The following is a 24,069-nucleotide window of genomic DNA, read 5'->3' as shown; positions in this document are numbered from 1 at the left end:
ATCTTATGCAAAGATCTGAAAACAACATGAAACCATACCTAGCCCCAAGGGATAGGTACAAGCCAATCATCAGTCAGTGATCTCCTATTGTTCTTCTACATTTTCAAAATCCACCAATTGATGAAATGATGCTTGATGAATGTTGAGTGTTGTTGAAGACTCCAAAGATCTGCTCTTTCATTGCAAAGAAGGCTCTAATACTCCAAAAACCCGCTCTTAGATTCTTAGAAGAAGACCCCTTCAAATGAAGAAAGAGAGCTCTAAGTATGAAACCCTAGATCTTAATTTCATGTTTAGGCCAACCTAAGATTTGAATTTCCTGCTGATATTTTGGGGTTAAGCATTATCATATCATAGGATTTCGCTCCCGAAATTTTGGAAAAAAGTCACGGACCATGTGCATTCCCGCCACGAGCCGACCAACTTTTCACCAAATTTTCAGGGCCATTAGATATGATGATATTAGAGCGCATCCCAAAGTTACAACTAATTCTGAGATGTTTTGATATGCGAAATCAGGCCTAAATAGTTGAAATAAGATATAATTAGGGTTTATGGTTAAATGATTCATTGGAGGAATAATATGAAAAGGGGCACACATAGGGTAAAGGGCCCAACTTTATAATCTGAAATGACCTTAGATTTAATTTAATTAATTAATTAAATTCTTAAAGGGGAATGAGAAATGCAAGATGCAAAACACACTAAGGCAGGTGCTAACCTAAGTGTGAAATTATACCACCGTAGTAAGGGTGTACAATTTATGACACTATATTTATGCCCCACTTTAGCGGTCATATGACACTACATGCATATGCAAGCTAAAGTATAGAAAAGTAAACATCATTTGAAAAAGGATATATCCATAAGTTGTCGAACGAAACCCCTAACGGTATCTGTTGTACATAGTTAGGAACTACACCCTACAAAACCACATGTTAAGTCACCAAATCACCTAATTCTTACCAAGGAAGGTGATTAAATTTGTAGGTAGCTATGCCCCCCCTAATTCAAATTGCTTATTCATGAGGTGAAACATGGTATCATGTTTTCAACAACGAATTGTGATAAATATCGTGATGAAGAAAGTTCATAACAAGGCTTTATTAATCATCCAAGCATATTATGGAACTAACACAGAGTGAGAGGGAAAACTGATGATTCCAAAGCCACCAACGATGCGAGAATCGGAGCTTCCTAGCTCAAGATATGATAGATCGAAGAAAAAGTGCAGAAATTAGGGTTTTAACTTAAAAACATAAAGTCAAAATGTGCATAACACATAAATATGAAAATGACACCTTCATTTGTCACTTTCTAACTTTTTGTCAATATTCACTGTAGAGGAGCCCACATACTAGCCATCATGCCTCAACGCCAACCTAAGCGACCTACGCAGATGGAGATCCTGCGCTATTTCATACTCATTAGCCGACCGCTCGACCAGGTGAGTTGACTTTACATTGACTGCATTTGACTTTGTCATGTTTTCATAGTTTTCGAAATTGATGATGTCATCACCTAGTTGGGGTCGAGGCCCACCCTTCGGACACCTAGGGGTCCTAGGGCGCCATGGTCCCAGTAGGGCGCCCTGATCCATATAGGGTGCCCTGGTCCCTATTCAAGGTGACCAATGACAACACTAGATTAGGCAATGAATGATAGGAATGATAGAATGATTGCTTTGATTAGATGATGATAGATGATTAATTGATTACTGATGAGAGATTGCTTTGCATTTTACAGACACTACCTTACATCCGCAAGCATACTGCCAGCCTCACCTTTTGGAGCCTTGAAGAGTAGATCCTAAGACTGACAACAGGAGAGAGGGATTTTCTACATGCAATGGGTTTGTGGGATGCAATGACCATGTCGACCATCCGATTCCATTCTGCTATGCTGATGGCGCTCATGGAGAGGTGGGATGCAGATACCTCGACATTCTCACTACTAGTGGGGGAGATGACAGTCACCCTAGAGGATGTGTACCATATTTTGCACCTACCCATCAGAGGAGAGACTATTAGATATCGATCTAACCACATGGAGGAGGATTACAGGAGAGAGCAGGTATACATTATGGGGAGAGTGATACACAGTGAGATGAGGAGTCGCATTATGGTCAGCTGGCACCTACACCCTACAAAGGAGGTTCCATTGGTGAGGCGACTCATGATTGCGATCCTTGCATTAGATATGTGCCCCAATGGGCATGGCACACATATGCACGATGGACTCATCTACGCCATACGAGCTATGGAGAGACACGGGAGAGTATACTCTTGGGGTTGGAGCATGCTTGCGCATCTTTATCACAACCTTGGAGACTATGTATTTGGACAGAGATGTAGCCTCATGACATGCACACTACTACAGGTGTGGATGTTTGAGCATATTACATGCCCTAGACCCAGTGGAGCCGCCATAGAGCTAGTCCCAGAGAAGCCTAGGGTATATGCTTATCCTCTTACTTGTGAGTGGTGATTCGACAATCTCTTCTATTGAAGGTCAAGCATGGATAGATTGATAGTTGGTGAGATCATATGGAGACCTTAACTCAGGATGTCCATGTGGGCAGGGCTATGCAGATAGATGTTCGACATGCAGAGGAACCATCTACTAGAGGGATGATATAGCCACATATTTGTTCCTTTCTACTTCAACCAAGTTTGGCGATAGTTTGGGTTCAAGCAGTGTATTCCTACTGACATGCCTGTATACATCTAACACTCATGAGTGATTTTGAGGCTAGGAGCCATTCCTAGGCCTACGAGTGATGAGATCAACATCACACATTTAGATGGGCCAGATCAGGACATAGCGACAGATTATAAAGATGATTCAGGTCAGCATTGAAGATACATCACATGATAGAGGAGGTCATACCTCAGAGTCATTTTCCTAGTAAACTTCCCTAGAGGGAACCCCAGACCATGGAGTCAGTTAGGTGATAGAGAGGGATCCGATGCATCCGAGGAGGATTCAGATGATCAGGGTGACGACATAGAGGAGTAGGAGGCAGGTGGAGATGAAGGCGATCTTGATACCGAAGAGGGAGATCAGGATGGAGATGATGCTAAGGAGGAGGATGAGGATGAGGAGGACAAGGAAGAGGAGGATGAGGATGAGGATGAGGACAAGGAGGATGAGGATGAAGATGAGGAGGAGGACAAGTCAGGTGCATTTCATCACTCCAGAGAGGATACCAGAGCCCTAGATCCATCGAGTCTTCCATGACGGGCAAAGAGAGGTCCCATAAGGGGTCCTGATCCTGATCCTCATCGGCCTACACCGACTGTACAGAGACAGTACGAGTGGGGAGAGCCCAACGGATCCTAGGCTTAGGCAATTGTTGTCCATGATCCTCACTGGCAAGAGGGAGATCTAGGTAATGTGCCTTGTTATTGATTAGCATATGCATTCTACCTAGTTTAGATTTTATGATATAGAATGTTACTGATGAAAAACTTCTTTTTATCCTGTAGCTAGCATCCAGGAGTGGCATTCTCTGATTCAGAATGCAGTGGCAGAGCTTATTGTGACTGCACACATACAGATACCACACAGATCCCAGAGGAGTGCAGGACGTCATGAGGACCTTTTCTCCCTTATTTGGATGGAGGTGGAGGACCTACGAGACATATTACGACAAATAGAGCATGCTCTATCAGCGGCGCAGACATAGATAGCCACATATTGAGGGATCATGATGGAGAGAGATCGCAAGAGCTCCTCGTAGTCCATATCACGATACACCCCTATGGGGCCACCTGCACGGCCAGATCAGGAGGGGGCATCTAGCCACCATCCTCCTGCTACTAGCCCTAGGGAGAGGAGATGGTTTTGATGTATTGATGTATATATGATGACACTCATGATTATGTTATTTGTAATGCTTAAATTATGTGCACATTGCTTAGATTAGAGGTAACATATTGAGTAATGAGCATGTATATCTAATTTAATTTTCCATGTGATTGATTTCTGAATACTTCATGATTAAATTGACACATATGTGATTTAATTAAATAACTAAGTATTTAATCAAATGCTACTTTGATGATTTAAAAGAAGAATGTATTAAGCCTAAGAACTATATAACTAATGTGATTTAACTAACTCTAATTAAACACAACATGATATAATTCTACTCAACACATAAGAAATTGTATAACATGCTAGCATATATGAAAATGTAAATCCATTACAATTTACATAAAAAGAATCCAAGACAAACAATACAATAATGAAACATGCTTGTCAAGAATGAAGTAATGTAGACCAAACAATATAACATTATTTAATCCTACATACTTTAATGAATATATGCTAACATATTACCCAATTTTGAAGAAAACGATATAGAGAGAAAACAGAAAGAAGACTAGAAAGAAAGAACGAGAGAGAGAGAAAAAAGAACTAGGCATAGTATCTATGAAGATGCATAGCATTTATGGGTTCCTTGAGAGGTGTACCTTCCACATCTACTATCCTGTAAGCACCTGATCCATAGACCTCCATGACGATATTTGGTCCAAGCCAATTAGGACTGAACTTTCCTTTCTCCTCAAGTAAGGCATTCACATTGCGCTGATTCTCATAAAGGACTAAGTCCCCTACTGAGAAGGAATGTTGAATAACCTTATCATTGTATCTCTGTTGCAAAGTTTTATGATACGCTCGAATATGTTCAAGGGCATTTATATGCCGTTCATCGAGCATCTCAATTTGGTGAAGTCTTTTCTCTCTTTAGGAATCATCATCCACTATACCCTTAAGAGAAACTCTCAAAGAAGGAATTAAGGAATTTCTAACTCCAAAGGCATAATGGCATCAACACCATAAAAAAGATTATAAGGGGTACAACCCATAGCAACACGTACACTCATGTGATAGGCCCACAGAGAATAGGTTAATTGAGTATGCCAATCCTGACCATGCTTGTTTACAATCTTTCGAAGAATTTGTTCAATTATCCTATTAGAAGACTTAGCTTGACCATTTGATTGAGGATAGTAAGGTGTAGAAAATTTATGTTGAATGTGATATTTCTCGAGAAACTTCTTCACATCTTTATTTTTGAATGACGTTCCATTATTTGAAACTAAGGCGGAAGGTATCCCAAATCGAGAAATGATGTTTTCCAAAACAAATTGACAAATTACTTTAGCGGTAGTGGATCTAAGAGGAATGACTTCCACCCACTTCGTAAAGTAATCAGTACCAATTATGATGAAAGTATGTCCTTGAGATGAAGGTGGAGATATTTTACCAATGAGAACCAAACGCCATGTGGAAAAGGGCCAAGATGCTACCTGTGATCAAAGCTCTTGGGTAGGGGCACGAATCAAATTGCTATGTTGCTGACACTGATGACATCATTTAACAAACACAAAAGAATCATTTTCCATGGTTTTCCAATAATGTCCCATTCAGAGCAATCTCTGACCTAAAGACCTACCCCCAAAATGCCCCCCACAAGCAACTGAATGCTATTCTTTGAGAGCGATAGGGACCTCAGCCTTGTTTACACATCAAAAGAGAAGACCATTATAACCCCTCCTATAGAGAAAATTAGAAAGGATAATGTATCTAGCAGCCAATTTGCAAACCCTAGCCCTAGTATTCTTATTCGCAGAGTCCAAAAAGGTACCATCACTCAAATATCTTATGACATGCTAGTACCATTCATCAGAATCTATAATGCAACAATATGCCACATCACCAGGGTTATCCTCAATAGCCGGGAAAGTAAGGTTGTGAATAGTGAATTGAAGATCTACCAAGGGGTCCTCTAGAGACACAAGAGAGGCAACACATGCCATCGCATCAGCATGTCGATTATCTTTTTGAGGAATAGGCTCCATGGTATAAGAATTGAATTTTTGTAACAAGGATAAAGCTAGATCTTTATATTGTGATAGTTTGTCTTGTTTAGCTTGATAAACTCCTGTCACTTATCTTATGATTAGTTGAGAATCTCCATAAATATGTAGATTCTTCACACTCAACGCCAAAGCTTCTTTAATTCCAGCTATAAGAGCTTCATATTCAGCAATGTTGTTGGTACATAAGAAATTGAGACAATATGATAAAGGAATAGGCTTCTTTTTAGGAGAAATTAAGACCACCCTTGCCCCCGATCCTGTACGATACCTAGAGCCGTCAAAGTATAGTTCCCAAGTCTCATCAAACTCAATGGAAATAATGTATTCATCAGGAAAGGACTCTGGATTAGGTAGGGAGAAGGGTGAAGGAGAATCAACTAAATGATCAATCAACGCTTGATCCTTTATTGCCTTTTATGAGACAAACTTAAGATCAAACTTGGTCAACATCATAACTCACTTAGCTAAGCGTCCAAAAAGATTGGTTTTGGAGAAAAGATATTTAAGAGGATAAAATTTAATGATAACATGAATCTCAGCATTCAAGAGATAATGCCTCAAATTTTGGGTTGGAAAGACTACAGCAAGGCACTGTCTCTTTATCACAGAATATTGGACTTCGTAATCGAGTAGAGTGTTGCTTATGTAATAAATTGGGTATTCTCTACCATCCTTATCACATTTTTCCAATAAGGTTGCAAGAGCTTGAGGGGAAGTAGCGGTGTATAGAAGAAAAGGCTTAGTAGGATCAGCAGGTTGAAGAATGGGAGGATTGGCCAAATAAGTCTTTAAGTCTTCGAATGCTTGAAGACAATCCTCATTCCATTGGAAAGTGATATTCTTGTTAAGCAATTGTGTGAAAGGAAATGTACGATCTACAAGTTGAGAGACGAAGCTACGAATAGCTTGGATCTCCCCTTCCAGGCTTTTTAGTTGGGAAACCTTATTAGGAGGTGGCATGTTAACAATAACATCTATCTTTTTCGTATCCACCTCAACACCATGATGAGAAACTATGAATCGTAATAGTTTTCCACTATCTACACCAAAAACACTTTTTTGGGGATTCAAATGCATGTTGTACTTATGAATTCTCTCAAAGATTTGATGAAGGATCTTAACATGATTTGTACGGAGGACGGATTTGGCTAAGATATCATCAACGCAATCTTCTAAGGTCTTATGCATATAATCATGGAAAATGAGAGTCATAACACACTGATAGGTTGCGCCTGCGTTTTTTAATCCAAAAGGCTTCACAATCCAACAAAACGTACCCCAAGGAGTAGTGAAAGTAGTTTTATATTGATCTTGGGGATTGATGAAAATTTGATTATATCTCGAGAAACCATCCATAAAGGATAGTAAAGAATGTCCTGCTACCGAATCCACTATCATGTCAATATTCGGGAGGGGAAAATCATCTTTTAAAGAGGCCTTATTCAAATCATGAAAATCAGTACACATCCTAATCTTGTTTTCAGCTTTAGCCACTGCCACAATGTTCAAAATCCATGGGGAATAATTGATAGGACGAATGAATCCAGCATCCAACAATTTTTCAATCTCACCTTTAACAAGTAATGCCACTTTAGGGTGAATCTTTCGAATATTTTGCTTCACAGGTTTAGCATCAGGTTCTAGGACAATGTTACGAGTGACAATCTTAGGATCTACACCAGGCATGTCCGAATATATCCAACCAAAGATCTCAGGGAATTCATGTAACAACTCAGCATATTGTTTTTGTTCTTCTTTGTCAAGACATTTCCCTATCTTTATGATCTTATCTTCAACACAAGGATCCATCTTGATATCAATGGTGTCATTTATTAGGAGATTGCTTTGTTGAGGAGCATCTCTCAATTGAGGAAATTCTTTAACTATCTCATTGTTATTTCTTTCTTTCCCAAAGTAGGCTTACACATTTAAACAATAGTTAAAAATACGATTATGGTGATAACGAGGAAGGTTGTCATAAGCTCCCAATAATTCATCTAAGGAATCATCGATAGAAAAAACATCCAAAGCAAAGACATAAGAAAGGTCAAAGTCAATATAGTCTAGATATTTTAGTGAGAGAGAAGCAAAAATGACATTAACACTAATAGATGGTCTCTTAGAGGCTTTAGTACGCTTGAAAGGATCATAACCAAGCCCAAATGTCATATCACGAAAGTTATTTTCCAAGGGAACTTTAATCCCTTGTTCTTGAGTACCACATCCATTTTCATTATATCCACACCTAGCTAGGATGTGAAAACTAGGACCATAAAGGTTGGTCATTTCCGGAGAAGGAGGATTTTCAAAAAGTGAAGGATCAAAATCCTCTCAACCAGAAACTAAAGATGAAATCTGAGAAGCCAACACAAAGTTATTACTCAATGACCGAGATAAAGTAGATTGCTTTTTAGGTTCTTCTTCTTCTTTCTTCTTTTTGACCTTAGGTTCTCTAGGGGGAATTATGTATTCCCATACAAAAGTAGAATTGAAATCAAAGGATCCCCAATCATCTTTTGCAAGAATCTATTCAGAAGAGAAAGTGTTCTCAATCGTAGAATTAGGTTGAGAAGGTTCTTCCTCAAGAACTTTAGGTCCACTTGAGGAAGCATTAGGGATTGATCTAGATATAGGAGACAGGTTTAATGAACTAGTCACACTAATTGGAGTAGAAACTTTACAAGAATTGTCTAAGATAGCTGGGGAAGAATTGATTGAAGAGGATTTAGAACTTGATGTTTGTAAACAAGCCTGAAATCTCATGTCTCCTAACAAGGCATATGTTGTATTGTTGTGAATGAATTTGATTTTCCTATGCAATGTATAGGGAACAACTTGCATGCTATGAATCCAAGGTCTTCCTAGCAACAAGTTGTATGTCAACTCTCCAAACATAACATGGATAGGAGTAGGTAAAGTAACAAGACCTACCTTAATAGGCTAGGTGATGATACCTAGTGAAGATTTAGCAACATTATCAAAGTCGCAGATAGTGAGAGAATCATACTTGATAAGAGATGTATCAACATTGATCTTATGCAATGGGTTAATGCTACAAACATTAAGGCCAGAACCATTGTCCACTAATGTTCGTCTTATCGCGCTATCACTTATGATAACCACAATCATTAAGGGATCATATTGTTGTTGAATTTCACTAGAAGGCAGCTCTTCTTGTGTAAACACAATCTGAGCCTTAGGTGATGTAAAAGAGTGAATCAAGGAAGTCATATCATTAGATGTCACTATGCGTGGGACATTCAATGTTTTCAAGGCATCTTGTAGCATTCCATGATGAGTCGAGGAAGTTTGAACCAAATCCCAAAGGGATATCTTGGCAGGAGTAGCTTTTAGTTGTTCGACAAGATCATATTCCTTACCAAGTGTTTGTGAAATACGAGGTGCTTGAGGAAGAATGAGTTGAGGATCAGGTAGAGGAGTCAGAACAACTAGATGAGGGTTAGGTTGCCTATTATTTCTCATGTTGTAGGTATGGGAAAATGCATTATAACTCTCCTTAGTAAGTTGTCTAGCATAGCTATAAGGACTCTTAGTGTGATTCCTTCTGTGAACTATAATGATGGGTTTCTTTGGGGTGCTAAAGGAATCATGACCATATCCACCTTGAACCGTGAAAGAGGTTGATTAGGAAGAGGTGAAGTTGGAGAAGGACAAGCACCTTGGACAACAAAAAGAGGTTTTCTATATTCATTCACATTGATCATGTTGATTAACTTTTTAAATGTATTATTCTTGTTTGGAAGTTTAGGTAGACATAAAGTCATCAAGGGAATCATCCAATAAAGCATGGTCAAAGTGATTGAAATATTTATCTTTGAATTCAAAAGGAGACATAACATCATAGAGGAAATCATGGGAATCAACTATGTTGCTAGATCTAGTGGAGGAGTTGATAGGAATATTCCCATGAGAGGGATCATTCAACGTATCTTTCTCATCACCACAAAATGGCATAGTAACAAGGTTGATTAATTTTTGGCAGAATGAGGGTTTAGAAGGCTTAGGGTTCAAAATATCATCTAGAGCTTCATCTAATTCATCCTTACTAAACTCATAATCAACAAAACCGCATACATCATCAAAAGCACGAACTTCTTGCAAATAGAAATTTGACATTTTGAAATGAAAATTGCATGAAACTTTAAACACACAATGCAAGGAAAATGAAAGAAATCTATGTACCTATTTTTTTATGTTTTGAAAGAAAATGAAATAAACTAGATCTAGATCTAACAATGAAATGCAATGAAAATGAAATAAAATAGATCTAGATCTAACAATGCAATGCAATGAAAATGAAATTAGATTCACATTAGGTTCACCAAAGATTTGTAGCCCGGGAAAAAGTGAGACTAAGTATGGAAGCCATAATCCCACTCTCATACACACTCATGGAATACAAAAGAGCCTAGGGAGGTAACGCACATGGGCTACTTCTTATGAGAAAGAGAGAGTCATGGATTACCTCTTAGGTTTTCTACTCCTTTGTTGTAAATGAGAGAGGAATGATGCAAAATGCAATCTAACCTAGAAAGCAAGTAAGCCAACAAATCCTAATATGAGAATGCAGATCAAAGAACAACTGATACACTACTGAAAAGTACAGATCAGAAGGCAAAATCAGATGTGCACCTGTGTCTAAAATCTGAGCAGAAATGTCTAGGACTAGGGTGCCACGCCACTATCCTGATTCTGCAATTCGGGAACTGCAACTGAGCGGAGGGATTCTGAGACCTATGAATTGATGTTATGCCAAGTCCTGCTGATAGAGGGTAGGACTAGGGCGCCATGCCCCTGTCCTTGACAGGGTTTCTGCACTTCTGAAGTTTCTGAGTGATGCAGATGCCTATTTAAGATGTGTACCTGCTTCTTGATTCCTGTTTCTGCACCTGCAATTTGAAAAGGGAAGGTTTGGGGTGGCTATATAGAGTTTTGTCGTAGTCAAACCCCCGTGTTGGTGATTTCCACCTCCACGAATAGCCTATAATGTACTAAAAATGTGTGTGTAAGAACCTTGTGTATATGCAAGATCCTAAGAATGAAAGTAAACAACCTAGAGCAACCCTAAAGAGTAAACCCTGATTGCTTATAATTGACAAAGTACATGCTCTAAATTCATAATGCAAAGTGATCTAAAGCACGAATATGAATCAAAATGAAGCTTATGCAAAGATCTGAAAATAACATGAAACCATACCCAACCCCAAGGGAGAGGTACAAGCCAATTGTCAGTCGGTGATCTCCTATTGTTCTTCTACATCTTCAAAAGCCCCCAATTGATGAAATGATGCTTGATGAATGTTTGATGGATGAATGTTGATTGTTGTTGAAGACTCCAAAGATCTATTCTTTTGCTGCAAAGAAGGCTCTAATACTCCAATAACTTGCTCTTAGATTCTTAGAAGAAGACCCCTTCAAATGAAGAAAGAGAGCTCTTAAGTATGAAACCCTAGATCTTAATTTCATGTTTAGGCCGACCTAGGATTTGAATTTCCTGCTGATATTTTGGGGTTAAGCATTATCATATCATAGGATTGCGCTCCCAAAATTTTGGGGAAAAAGCCACAGACCATGTGCATTCTCGCCATGGTTCGACCAACTTTTCACTGAATTTTTTAGGGCCGTTAGATATGATGATATTAAAGCGCATCCCAAAGTTATAGCTGATTTCAAGATGTTTTGATATGCGAAATCGGTCCTAAATGGTTGAAATAAGACATAATTAAGGTTTGTGATTAAATGATTCATTGGAGGAATAATATGAAAAGGGGCACACTTAGGGTAAAGGGCCCAACTTTCTAATGTGAAATGACCTTAGATTTAATTAAATTAATTGATTAAATGCTTAAAGGGGAATGCAAAATGCAAGATGCAAAACACACTAAGGCGGGTGCTAACCTAAGTGTGAAATTGTACCACCCTAGTAAGGGTGTACAATTTATGACACTATATGGAACAACATTAAAAAAATGAATAATGGTATTTTAAGTGCCATTTCTAGATGACAATGGTTAGAATTGTGATATTAGTAATTAATGTTGTTTGTTTGTAATTACAATGCAATCCCTTAATTATAAATGGTGACATCTATTCAATGAAAGCAAAGATGAAGGAACTATTTTGAACCTGTCAATAAAGCTAGTAGAGGCCACTGCCATAGAGAATAAAAAATATCACATGCCAAAAATCTCAACAAGGATAGAATGCATTGTCAACACTAATTATAGTGAAACTAATATTTGTATTTTGTAACTTAATGACCTATTATTATCAATAGAGAAAGTGATATATGGTAAAATTGCCAAGTAAATCATTTATATCAATAGGAAGGGGTTCATGTTAGAACCACTAATCATGGAATAAGCATAATTGTATATTTACTCGAAATGGTGCAGCCTAATCCAATAAAATCATCATATTGAACTAATATTTGATAGCTACAATTCAAATATATAACAATTAGAATGATCATTCAAGTCAATTAAATTTTGTTCCATGTAAAATTAAAATGAAAATTGATTGTGTATGCATATGTCTACATTAAAATTTAGGCATGACACAAATCAATTAAATTTTATTCCATACAAAAGTAATCATACCAAAGGGTAGAGAAGGTTCTAATTTAAATTGAAGTAGAGAAGATTCTAATGCTTTTCCTCTTGGTCATTTACATTGAACGTACGAATTAATTCTTGGAATCAAATATAGACTATAATAATTTCCACATAAAGTTGATAAAAATTCCTTGATCATCATTGAGGTGGTCTTCTTCAAGCAGGTTTGGTAGTTGCTTGGGACTCTGCCATCCTTTTCCCACGTTCACTACGACTATTCTCTGCAAATTTCAGGGAGGCAATGTGAAGTCCCATCTCCTTCTCCTTCTCAGACCATTCAGAGGCATAGTATTTTTCCTCACTACTATCATACGCAGGTCCACCAAACATCCCTCCCCACTGAGGAAAATACACCATACAAATAGGCACAGTACAACACACTATCATAACTCCCATCAAGGTAATGCCCATTTCTTTTGTATATTTTGAGCTTGTGAAAAACAACAGCTGAGTTAACATTGCTCCAACATTGCCCCCGGCTCCTGTCATCCCAGAGATTATTCCCAACGATCTGCACAAGCCCATATTCTTATTCTTATTGAAAATTCCACAAATAATCATAAAGGATGATAAATTTGAACATAATGTTTAATGTAATAAGCCAAGAAAAAAAGTGGGCATTTTATTTTGACTTTAATAGCATATTTCAAGTTTCAAACAGTTTATCTGGGATCGCACTAATAGATATAAGCATCTTGTGATTTTGACTTGAATGTTACATTTTGAATATATCATAATTTGTATAAATGATACATCTAAAATCACACTATTAAACCTTAGAAAACATTAAAGTAGAACGCAAATTACCATATAAAAAATTGACACATTGAACGCAACGTACCTATTCTGTAAGTCTTTTCAAGAGAGAAAGTCTTTACCTGCGAGAGATAAATGGTATAATGCCAAATGTTGCCCCGCACGCTGCTTGAACAAAAATGGAGAAGAGAATCATGACAGCAATTGAAAGGCTTAGATTTCCTGCTCTGCCCAACCAAATACAGAGAAGACCTCCAGCTGTTTGGAGGATCCACAGTACCCACAACCGCCCTCTCATTCCAAACTTGTGAGCAGTCACATCGGATATAATTCCTCCTAAAGGACGAGATACTATGTTGGCCAGGCCAAATGTTGAAGCTATTATACCAGCTGTGTGGAGCTTGAGATCGAACTTGTCATAGAAATATTCTGCAATTATGTTGTCTATGGTTAACTCCACTCCGAAGCAATACCCATATGTGATGGCAAACATCCATGTCCTGTAATTAGTTACAGCGTACCATACTACCTGGATTTCAGAAGCAGCACTGTTAATTAATTTGTGTAGAGGAAAATAAAATTCTGTAGATCTTAATAATAAAAGTAGCGTATCTGTAAGAGACAAACTATAATAATAGGAGTATTTCACATTTGGGAGGATTATCTAGATGTAGATCATTTGTTATCATGAGAGATGGGTGTGTGTCGATTGTGAGTCATAAAATATGGGTCAATGGGTTTACTCAGATGGGTGTGTGTCGACTGTGAGTCATAAAATATGGGTCAATGGGTTTACTCAGAGACTACAAATTACAATGAATGTTTTACTCTTGTGAACATCACCTAAAATGCAACTAGTGTTAAGTGGATCATTTGTTTTCGTGAGAGATGGGTTTGTGCAAACTATTACTCATGAAATTATGGGTAGATGAGTTTGACTCATAAACTACAAATTTATCAGTGTTTCATCTTTGTGAGCATCACCTAAATGCAATGAGTCTTATGTGGATTATACGTTCTCATAAGAGATGAGTCTGTGTGAACCACTAATCATGAAGATATGTGACAATGAGTTTGACTCAAAATTACAAATATATGAGGTGTTTCACTCTTGTGAGCATCACTTAAATGCACTGAGTGGTAAGTGCATCATTCCTTCTCATGAGAGATAGGTTTGCACAAACCAAGTTACTCATAATAATGTGGGTCAATGAATTTGACTAAAAAACTACAAATTCAGGAATATTTTGCTCTTGAGAATATACCCTACATGCAATGAGTGCCAAGTGGATCATTCATTCTCATGAGAAATGAGTGTGTGAGAACCACTACTCATGAAAATACAGATCAAAAAATTTGAATCAAAAACTAGATAATTGAAACTGTTACTAATATCATAACTTCAAACACTCAAAACTACCTCTTACTGTCTATGACAAACAAAATTAATAAATTTACTTTTGGAAAACTCTTTTGAATCAGAATTCAACTGAATAAAAAAATTTATTATTGCACAAACCAAACGCACTCTGATAATGAATCATATAATGAATCATAGACGAAATAATTTTACATATTAAATAAAATAAAAAAACAAAAAGCTAATAAAATATCAACTTGTGAAGTTGATCATAAACATAGAATCTAAGTAGTTCAGCTAAAGATTGTTGTTATTTTAGAACACCAAAGAAGAAGAAAAACTTAACCTTGGAAAACTCATCCTTTGCTTTTGCTCCAGAGTCACTGAGAAGGGCATAGTTACCATCAGGAAGGTCCTGGCCAAGGGAAAGAACCAGAAGACCCATCAAAACATGCACACATCCGGGCACAAAGAAAGCAATTCGCCAGGCAGTGAAAGGAGTGAAGCCAATATATTCATGTATGATATCAAAAATCAAAGGCATAATAAGCTGAGTGGCACCACCACCAAGATTGCCCCACCCAGCAGCAGCCCCATTGGCCAGACCCACAATCTTGCTATTAAACATGGAGCTCATCCAGAACTGGCAAGAAACAAATGTGGCAAGCGAGAACCCAATAAAAAATCTCACAAGAATGAATCCCAGAGCCGAATTAACAAACGCCATAGAGAAAACAGCAGGTGCTGAGAGCATGATAAGAAAGGCGCAGCCATAACGAGGGCCAAAAATATCACAGACGGCACCCATGCACAGCCTTGAGAATATCGAGCCTGACACAGAGGCAATCGCTGCATTGCCAATATCTTCCTTGGTCAGGTTTAGGTTGTCTCGTATCACAGGAATCAATGGCGCAGCTGCAAATGTTGAAAGAAAGCAAGTGAAAAAGGATAGCCATGAGAGGTGAAATGCTCTCATATGGGGCTTCTGGAATGAATTCAGCTTCAGTTTCTTTGCCTTGTGTTCTGAATCCACAGGAAGGGAAAATTTTGTCTCAGAAGTACCCATGCCATTGATCCCTAAGGTTCCATTAGTCTCCAAGTCAGCCGCCATAGCTTGCAAATTTTGTTCTTTTGTAGTGAGTTTCAGTACAAGTTCCTGGGAGTACAACAACGAGATCAATACTTATTTTCAATCAATCACATTAGAAATCATTTATGATAGATCAAAAATCACAGCTTAGAAATTCACAAGATCAAGAGTTACAATTGGAAGTTGCATACTTGATGATCGTAATATAGAAATTCATGAGATCAAGAGTCACAACTTAGAATTTCACAAGATCAAGAATCACATGGTAGAATTTCATACTTGATGTTCAGATTATAGAAATTCACAAGATCAAGACCCACAACTTATAATTTTAAACTTGATGTTCACAATATAGAAATTCACAAGATTAAGACTCACAACTTAGAAATTCACAAGATCAAGAATCACGACTTGGAATTCTATAGTAGATTCACAGTTCAGAAAATTTACAAGATCAAAAGTCACAACTTAGAATTTCATACATGATGTTCACAACATAGAAATTCACAAGATCAAGAGTCGCAACTTAGAATTTCATACTTGATGTTCACAACTGAAAAATTCGCAAGATGAAGAGTTGAAACTTAGAAATTCACAAGACCAAGAATCACGACTTAGAGTTTCATATTAGATATTCTTTTGAAAACTGAACTTGAATCTCCACAATAGAAACTCAATCTTACTGAACTCCACCTTGAACATAACTTGCAAGTTCTTGGCCATTGGAAACTCTTTTATGGTGCTCCTCTCGGAGGCCATCAATTAATTTGGTAAAACGAGGCTTGAAGGATTGATGGACACTTTTAATTTCCACCGTCCATCTGCTCTTGTTTGGTATGTTAAAACCCAAGAGACGCTCGTTACCAACGATGAACTTATTCACCATTAAGACAATTTTGTCAGTTCTAAGCCCAGCCATCAATTAATGTTATCTGATTCTTTAGAGTGTTCTGATTCATGCACCAAGTTTGATTGATGGGCTCTTTGCAACTAAAGGCTTTGACTTGCTTTCATTAGTAATTCATTGTTTGCAGTTCCGTGCGAAGCATCCAAGGAATCAAACAGTAGCTTGGCTGTTTCCAACCAAATTGCTTTCAAACGCTTGGGAGTGTGAAGGGTTAATGGCTAAAGTGAAAGGTTGAGTCATCATTAATTAGTACATTTCTGAATTGTTAGATGTTGAGTTTAGTGTCTTTAAGTTCTTCAATCTCTTTCAAAGAACATTTTTAAATCCAAATTAATTATTTTTGGATTAACATTGGTATGCCCAATTTATTACTAATCTTTACAATTGTTTTTTTTTTTTAATTTTAAAAACGTTTTGAAACATTTTAATTAAAAAAAATTATGCATATAAAATTATACTTTTTTATTTCTTTCTTTCTTTTTTTAATTAATGAATTTTATAGCAATTCAACAAGATTTATTTCTTGTATTTTCATTTTGTAGATACCTAAAAGTTGCACAATGAATTAAGTGAATTTTATTCATTTAGTTATTCCTAATTCTTCCAATTAATTAAATTAAGATTTAATTAATATCCCTATTTTTCTAATTGACCTTTTAATCAAATTATAGATTTGACTAAATCCCCTTCTTCTATCTAAGCCATTTAATTAAATTCACATTTAATTAAAAATCTCCATTTATCCCCTTTCCCATTTTAATTAAATCTACATTTAATTAAAATCCTCTTTTGCATTTAAAGAAATCAAAATTTGTTTGTAAACCTCCCACTTGCAAAATCCTACAAGTGCAAGTTGCATCCCTTTTGGCTAAATTAAATCATTTTAATCTAACTAAAAATCCTATTTTCCCTCACCCACTTGCATTTTCCTACATCTCCCACTTGCCTCCATAATCATCCTTCTAGAAACCTCCTAATCCCATCCTAATCATGTCTAATCTCCTAATCATGTCATTTCCCTAAATTTGGGGGAGTCACTTCTTCAAATTTGGAAGAAAGTCTTCAAAATGCATTTAAGACTTTATCTATTTCAACAAGATAACTTGTCAAGTCTTCCAAACATGTGAGGCTCTTACATAAACTACTAGTGGTTTTCCTCTTTGGGCAAGTTGGTCTCCAAAGTCTTCAAAAGGCATTTAATGCCTCTGACAAGCCCACACCCCTTACCCTTGATGGTTGTCCCTTTAACCATTTTCCCATGTTGCACAAGAGTTTACCTCTTGGGTAATAGCATGCCTCCCTGGTTAATGACATTATCCAACAAGAGTTTACCTCTTGGGTAATAGCATGCCTCCCTAGTTAATGACATTATCCAATGATGTGACTCCTTGAGGTTATCCCTAATTTCTTTCTTAGCATCCTCTCAAGCCCTCTCAAGGTGACATTTGTCAACTTGGGATTGGATTGAATCTCTCCCATGGATTGATAACTTTCAATCCTAGCCTTGTTGAGATTACTCAATCTTAACCATCCATTTCTCTATTTTGCCTATAAATAGAGCCCATTCCTTCTTCAAATCATCTAATAATCTTGTGCATCTGAATTATAGTCAATTTGCAGGTTAAGGAGCTCATTTTGCCATCTTCAAGCATCCAAGCATTAGCATCAAGCATTCATCTCATAGCATTTAGATTCATTATTAGCTCATCTTTTAGCTTAATTCCACATCTTTCCTAGCATTGCATACTCACATAGCTTAATTAACTCATCTAGTATTATCTTAAATTTCAATTTGGAACTCATCTAGCATATTAATCATCTAGTTTCACATTTCATCTTCATCATCTCATCTTAGCATTTCACTAGGATCTTAGTTGCATCCATTTTGATTCTAGAATCATTCTCACAAATCTTGTTCTCTAGGTTGTCATCCAAGAGATCAAGTGCTCTTCCAAAAGAGGACCACCTTAAATCTTAAGGATATTTAGAGATAGAGGAACATGGGACATGGTTAGAGTTTAGTTTTTCAAGCTAACTTCTTGGTTTTGAATTTTGATTTCTAACCTCTAACATAATGTTTCATGTGTATGTTTGAGATGTTTTCTCCTCTTACAGGTTGATACCACATTTCCGGCATACACATTCTAAACTATTCACCTTCACCATTAGACCAATAGTCTATTGACTCATCTTGACTTTTATAATTATGATGTGCTTGCTAAAAGAAAAAAAGAAAAATAGTTTTTTTGATTTAATTATTTTAAAAGATTAAACACTTTAGTTCTAGGAAATTTAAAATCATACTATATTTCTTTATTAGAATTAAAATATAAAAAAAATATAATCACATATCATACTTAATTCGTATCTTTTTTAGTAGAAGGGGTTAAAAAAGTATTCAAAATTTTAAAAAGTATAAAAAGGTTTTTGAATAACAACAATTGTCACTAAAATTAATAGGATAAAAATTCAAAGAGATTTTCTATAAATCCACCACTTTTAGAAACAAATAGAATACAAAATCCTTTAGTAAAAATGATCAAACCAAACCATTATTGAGGAGTTAAAGAAATTGTGAAGTTTGAGCAAAGGACAAGGACTCTTGGTCTCTGACATTCCATTTGCAATTAACATCATAAGATTGTTTGTTTAAATAATTTGCAATAACATTCCATTCTCTAGGAATTTGATAAAAGAGATGGAACCAAAGTTTCATGAAAGAGTAAGAAACTAATCCACAAAACATTATAAACTCCTAATAGAATCATAGAATCCATCATATGATTTTTCTTCTTCCAACTCAACTTTTAGGCTTTCTCAAAATGCATAGAGATGTCCACACCTCCATTTGGTTATTAGTGTCAAACTCTATGGTAGAAGAGAAAAAAAAGTGCACTAAACTAGCACTATCCTACCCAACTTCCCCAATCCTTGTTGCACTTGGATTATTGCGAACCATCAATATTAATTTTTAATAAATGTAATGAAAAATGAGACGATTTTATTTCTTTATTAACCTTATTAGAAAAGTTGTTTTTTAGGTCAAAATGAGTAGAGAAAACCAAATGACACAGATCTACCTACCTCAAAATCTAAATATTAAAAAGAGCTAAGAATTCATCCACATAACAGTTGGCCACCAATTGTTTTTAATTTCATCCAAAATCTTCTACCAAACATATGAAGTAAGACTCTAATAACCTTGGAAGATTCTATGATTTCTTTCCAACCAAATTGCTAAAGAATAAAGATAGGATCAATAAGAGAAAAGAGGTCTAAGTAGGAGGATGTTCCAAATGAACCTAAAAATTAATAGAGAAGTAACACAAAATAGAGGCTAGTTCTAGATGTGCCATCATAGCCTCCATAAAACCTAAAAAGGGTGGACTAAAAAGATGAAATACACACTTCTCATTAATCCCACAAAGAATACATATGAAAGGAACTTTAAATACTCTCTTTTTATATTGTTCTAAGTAAGAAATTTATTTTGACGAGGGAAATAAATAAAAAATACTTTTAGTACAAAAATAATCATTCCAAATCTTTTACCCGTAAGGTAAATCTAGGCTATGGCTAACTTTTTCAAGTTTTCAGATCCATTACCTAGGAGAATTTGAATAAACCCCTTAGAGTATCATAATCCAAAGAAAGAGCATCTACTTCATTTAGAAAACAATAAGGTTGAAGTACTAGACTATAAGATAGTGTCAATTGATCATCTATATCCCCCTTAGAGGATAGTGAATCATATCCTTTTAATGATAAATGCAAGATTCCTACACTAAGAAGGAATCTTTAAATTATAAAAATTTGGACTAATAAACATCCAAAAAATTACTCAAAAGGAGTAGATGGGAAAGGAGGTGAGAATTGGGGGATGAAAATATCATGAATTCATCCAAAACAAAGGATTCTAGTAGAAGTTAAAATTCAAAAGGTCCCTACTTAACAAGTGACACTCCATTTTTTATAATGTCCCAAATTGTGATCTTTCCTAGTCAAACCCATTCTTGAAACCTCACTAACAACATGTGGTAGATATTTATAACTTACAATTTTGGCTAATAATGGATCTTGTTTAAGAGAATCATCTCTAATAAATTTTAACAAAGTAGGATTTACTATTAAACTCAAAAAGCCTAAGGTTAAGGAGCTACCATTCTATTTAGGCATACAAACCTAATCACAACTAATAAAGATCTCTTTTTAAAATGATAGAATCCCTACCCATTGAAATTTACTATAAAATTAAAACACCATAAATATATAAAATTGAATATCCTATAATGCTAACTTTATGAGGGCAAGACACCCTAGAAAATACAACCCTTAGAAGTTTCAGTGAGAAATACACATTCTAAACCTATCAAGAATCCTCTTCCACTAAAGTTGGTTAGGGAGACCAACTAATAAATTAATACCAAGATAATCGAAATGAAGATAGGTATTTTAAACTACAAGAGAAAAACAATTGTCTATTAAAGGACAAAAGGGGTTTTGAAGATAAATATTTGAGTTATCCTAATTAATTTTCTAACCAAAAGACACCAAAACATATCCAAACTACTCCTAAAATTAATAGACTCCTAGATTTTAGAAAAAATCATTAATGCATTATCATCCATAAATTAAAGATGAGAATGCAAATCAATATCCTTAGCCAATTTCTAATCTTTAATACTTCCATTGAATTTTTAATGATCAAGAAACCTTCCTAAACCCTTAGCCAAAAGAATAAAAAGATAAGGGGAGAGGGAATTAGATTATTGCAACCCTCTAGAAGCCAAAAAGGAGAAGATACGATTCCATTAATGATAGAGAAAGAAGAAAGAACCACAAAAATCATGACCCGCTCAATCCACACTAAATAAAAAACCAAAAGAACATAAGATGTTATGGAGGAAGCACTATATATCCCTATCACAAGCATTTGACATTTTAATCTTGATAAGCATAGATTTTCCTTAAAACATCCTATAAAATTAATGACTTCTAAAGCAATAATTTGATTCCCCTTCACAAAAGACCCCACTTATATGATATTAAATATTTCAAAATGTTATTTTATCTGATCAATAATGATTTGGTAATGATCTTGTAATTATAAAGAGAAATAGAGATAAATATATCAAAAGAGCTAGCATCAACTTGTTATGCCCTACATAACACACCTCAACTTTTCACTTCTTGAGCTAGGGGCCCCCTTTTGTTTTTCCTTGGTTGTGTTTGTTTCCCTATTATTTTATGGTTTTTGTCTTTCTTTGTTTCCTACAGAACTTGATCTCCATAGTGTTCTTTGTTTCGTATGGAACCTGGTCTCTGTAGTGTTCTTTGTTTCAGGTACATAACCTGGTCTCTATAGAATTCTTTGTTTTTGTAGACACCTAAAACTTGCACAACTAATTAAATGAATTTATATTTTTTTAATTACCCTAATCCGCCTATTGACTAAACTAAGGTTTAATCAATATCCCTTTTCTTCTAATCAACCATTAATCAAATTAAGTATTTAATTAATTTCCCATTTCTTCTATCTATGCCATTTTAATTAAATTCAATAGTTAATTAAATATCCTCTTCTAGCCATTTTAATTAAATTCAATAGTTAATTAAATATCCCCTCCTAGCCATTTTAATCAAATTCAACATTTAATTAAGCTCAACCCCTTTCCGTCCAAGGGGTTGAGCTTAATTGGTTAAAACATCGGGTTCTCACTGTGGAGACCCAAGTTCAATTCCTAATAAGGACATCTAAAATGAATTCTAAGCCGTGACTCTTGGCCTTCCATAAAAATGGGGAAGGTCTAGGGTCAATCTAATCAAACATAATAATAATAATAATTCAAAATACCGCGGCTTCGGCCTATTACCTAGCAAAAAAAAATAAAAATCCCCTTTCCATTTTAATTAAATTCAACATTTAATTAAAATTCCCTTTCCCATGGGGTTCACCTCGCAACGTGACGGTAAAGTCATGAACCTGGAATGGGGAGGTCCCATGTTCGACTCACACCACCACAAATGAGTCGACTTAGCCCCAGGCAAGGATGGAGTGATAAGGAGTTCGCGCTTCATGGGTGGAGAGATAAGGAGGAACCGTGATTGGTGGAGTGATAAGGAGGTTTTCGCTCGCGGTTGTGGAGGGACAAGGGAGATGGCCGTTGCCGGAGAGATAAGGAGGAGGAGACGACTACTAATAGAACTAATGCTTAGAGGTGTTAATATATCTCAGATATGTAAGGCGGGGATGAGGCCCCTTGGTCTGCGGCCTCACCTGGTGATTGGACCAGGGTAAAAATCCATGTCACCAATCAAAAAAAACCAAAAAAAACCCCTTTCCCATTTTATTAAATTTACATTTAATTAAAAATCCCTATTTCCCTCACCCCACTTGCATTTTACAACATATAAAAGTTGCATCTCCTTTTGGCTAAAGTAAATCTTTTATTTTATCTAAAAAATCCTATTTTCCTCCACCCACTTGCATTTTCCTACAAATGCAAGTTGCACCACAATTTTAAATAAATAAATTATTTATTTGAAATCCTATTTATCCCCACCCACTTGAAACCTTTAATGGCTTCCCTTTAGTCTTTAAGCCTTTAATGGCTTCCTTCTAGAGTCTTCTCAAACCTTTAATGGTTTCCCTTAAAGTCTTCAAGAATTTAATGCTTTATCCCCCTTTTTCTCATTTAAATACATTAAGATCTATTTAAATAAAATCTAAAATTCACGTTCACATTTAAATAAATTAATATTTATTTAAATATCTATCCAAATGCAAGTTTCATTCATTTTAGTTGAAATAAATCTTTTTATTTTAATTAAAAATTCTTATTTCTCCCACTTTCATTCTCTTACATTTTCCATTAACTTCCTAAGAATTCTTCTAGAATCTCTCAAAACCCTCTTAAATAGTCTAATTCTTCTATCATGGTCACATCCCTAAATTTTGGGGAAGTCACTTCTAATTTTGGAAAAAAGTCTTCTAAGTGCATTTAAAGTTTTATCTTTTCAACAAGCTAACTTCGTTGAGTTCCTCAAATTTGTAGGACTCTCACAAAACTCTTGAAGGTTATCGAACTTCCAACAAGATAACCTCCAAGGTCTCTAAAGATATTTTAATGCTCTTACAAAACTTCACATGTTCAACACATTGAGCTTTGTACAAGATTTTGTCCATTGGACAATATCTTTATTCATTGGATAAAAGCTTTATTCCATGAATTTGTCCACATGGGATTAACCATTAAGTCTTCTAAAGCATTTAATGCCTCCTCCCTCTCCTCTCAAGTAATTTCATGGTGACACTTGTCAACATGGGATTGGGTTGAAAATCTCACATGGATTGATAACTTTCAATCTTGACCCTTCTTAAGCCAATTCAATCTCAACCATCCAATTCTCCAATTCTTCTATAAATAGAG

At 35.9% G+C, this 24,069-nt stretch overlaps 1 protein-coding gene across 2 annotated transcripts; it reads right to left on the bottom strand.

Moving 5' to 3' along the window:
* Positions 1 to 12,472: 12,472 nt before the first annotated feature.
* Positions 12,473 to 16,674, bottom strand: LOC131032324 (high-affinity nitrate transporter 2.1). 2 transcript variants are annotated; one of them, XM_057963268.2, is made up of 4 exons: positions 16,426 to 16,674; positions 14,989 to 15,798; positions 13,405 to 13,811; positions 12,473 to 13,037 (listed from the first exon to the last, which is right to left on the bottom strand). In XM_057963268.2, the coding sequence occupies exons 1-4, from the start codon at positions 16,489 to 16,491 to the stop codon at positions 12,683 to 12,685; spliced, it is 1,638 nt and encodes a 545-aa protein (XP_057819251.1). In that variant the 5' UTR covers positions 16,492 to 16,674; the 3' UTR covers positions 12,473 to 12,682. The 2 variants fall into 2 exon arrangements, with proteins under 2 accessions (XP_057819251.1, XP_057819252.1); XM_057963269.2 differs by lacking the exon at positions 16,426 to 16,674 and adding an exon at positions 16,273 to 16,419 and having other exon boundaries at positions 12,476 to 13,037.
* Between the last annotated feature and the right edge of the window lie 7,395 nt (positions 16,675 to 24,069).

This window comes from Cryptomeria japonica, chromosome 8, assembly GCF_030272615.1.
Source record: "Cryptomeria japonica chromosome 8, Sugi_1.0, whole genome shotgun sequence".
In the NCBI taxonomy this organism is placed as follows: Eukaryota; Viridiplantae; Streptophyta; class Pinopsida; order Cupressales; family Cupressaceae; genus Cryptomeria; species Cryptomeria japonica.
Note: the sequence above shows the minus strand (reverse complement) of the source record. Positions and strands in the feature narration are given on the sequence as shown.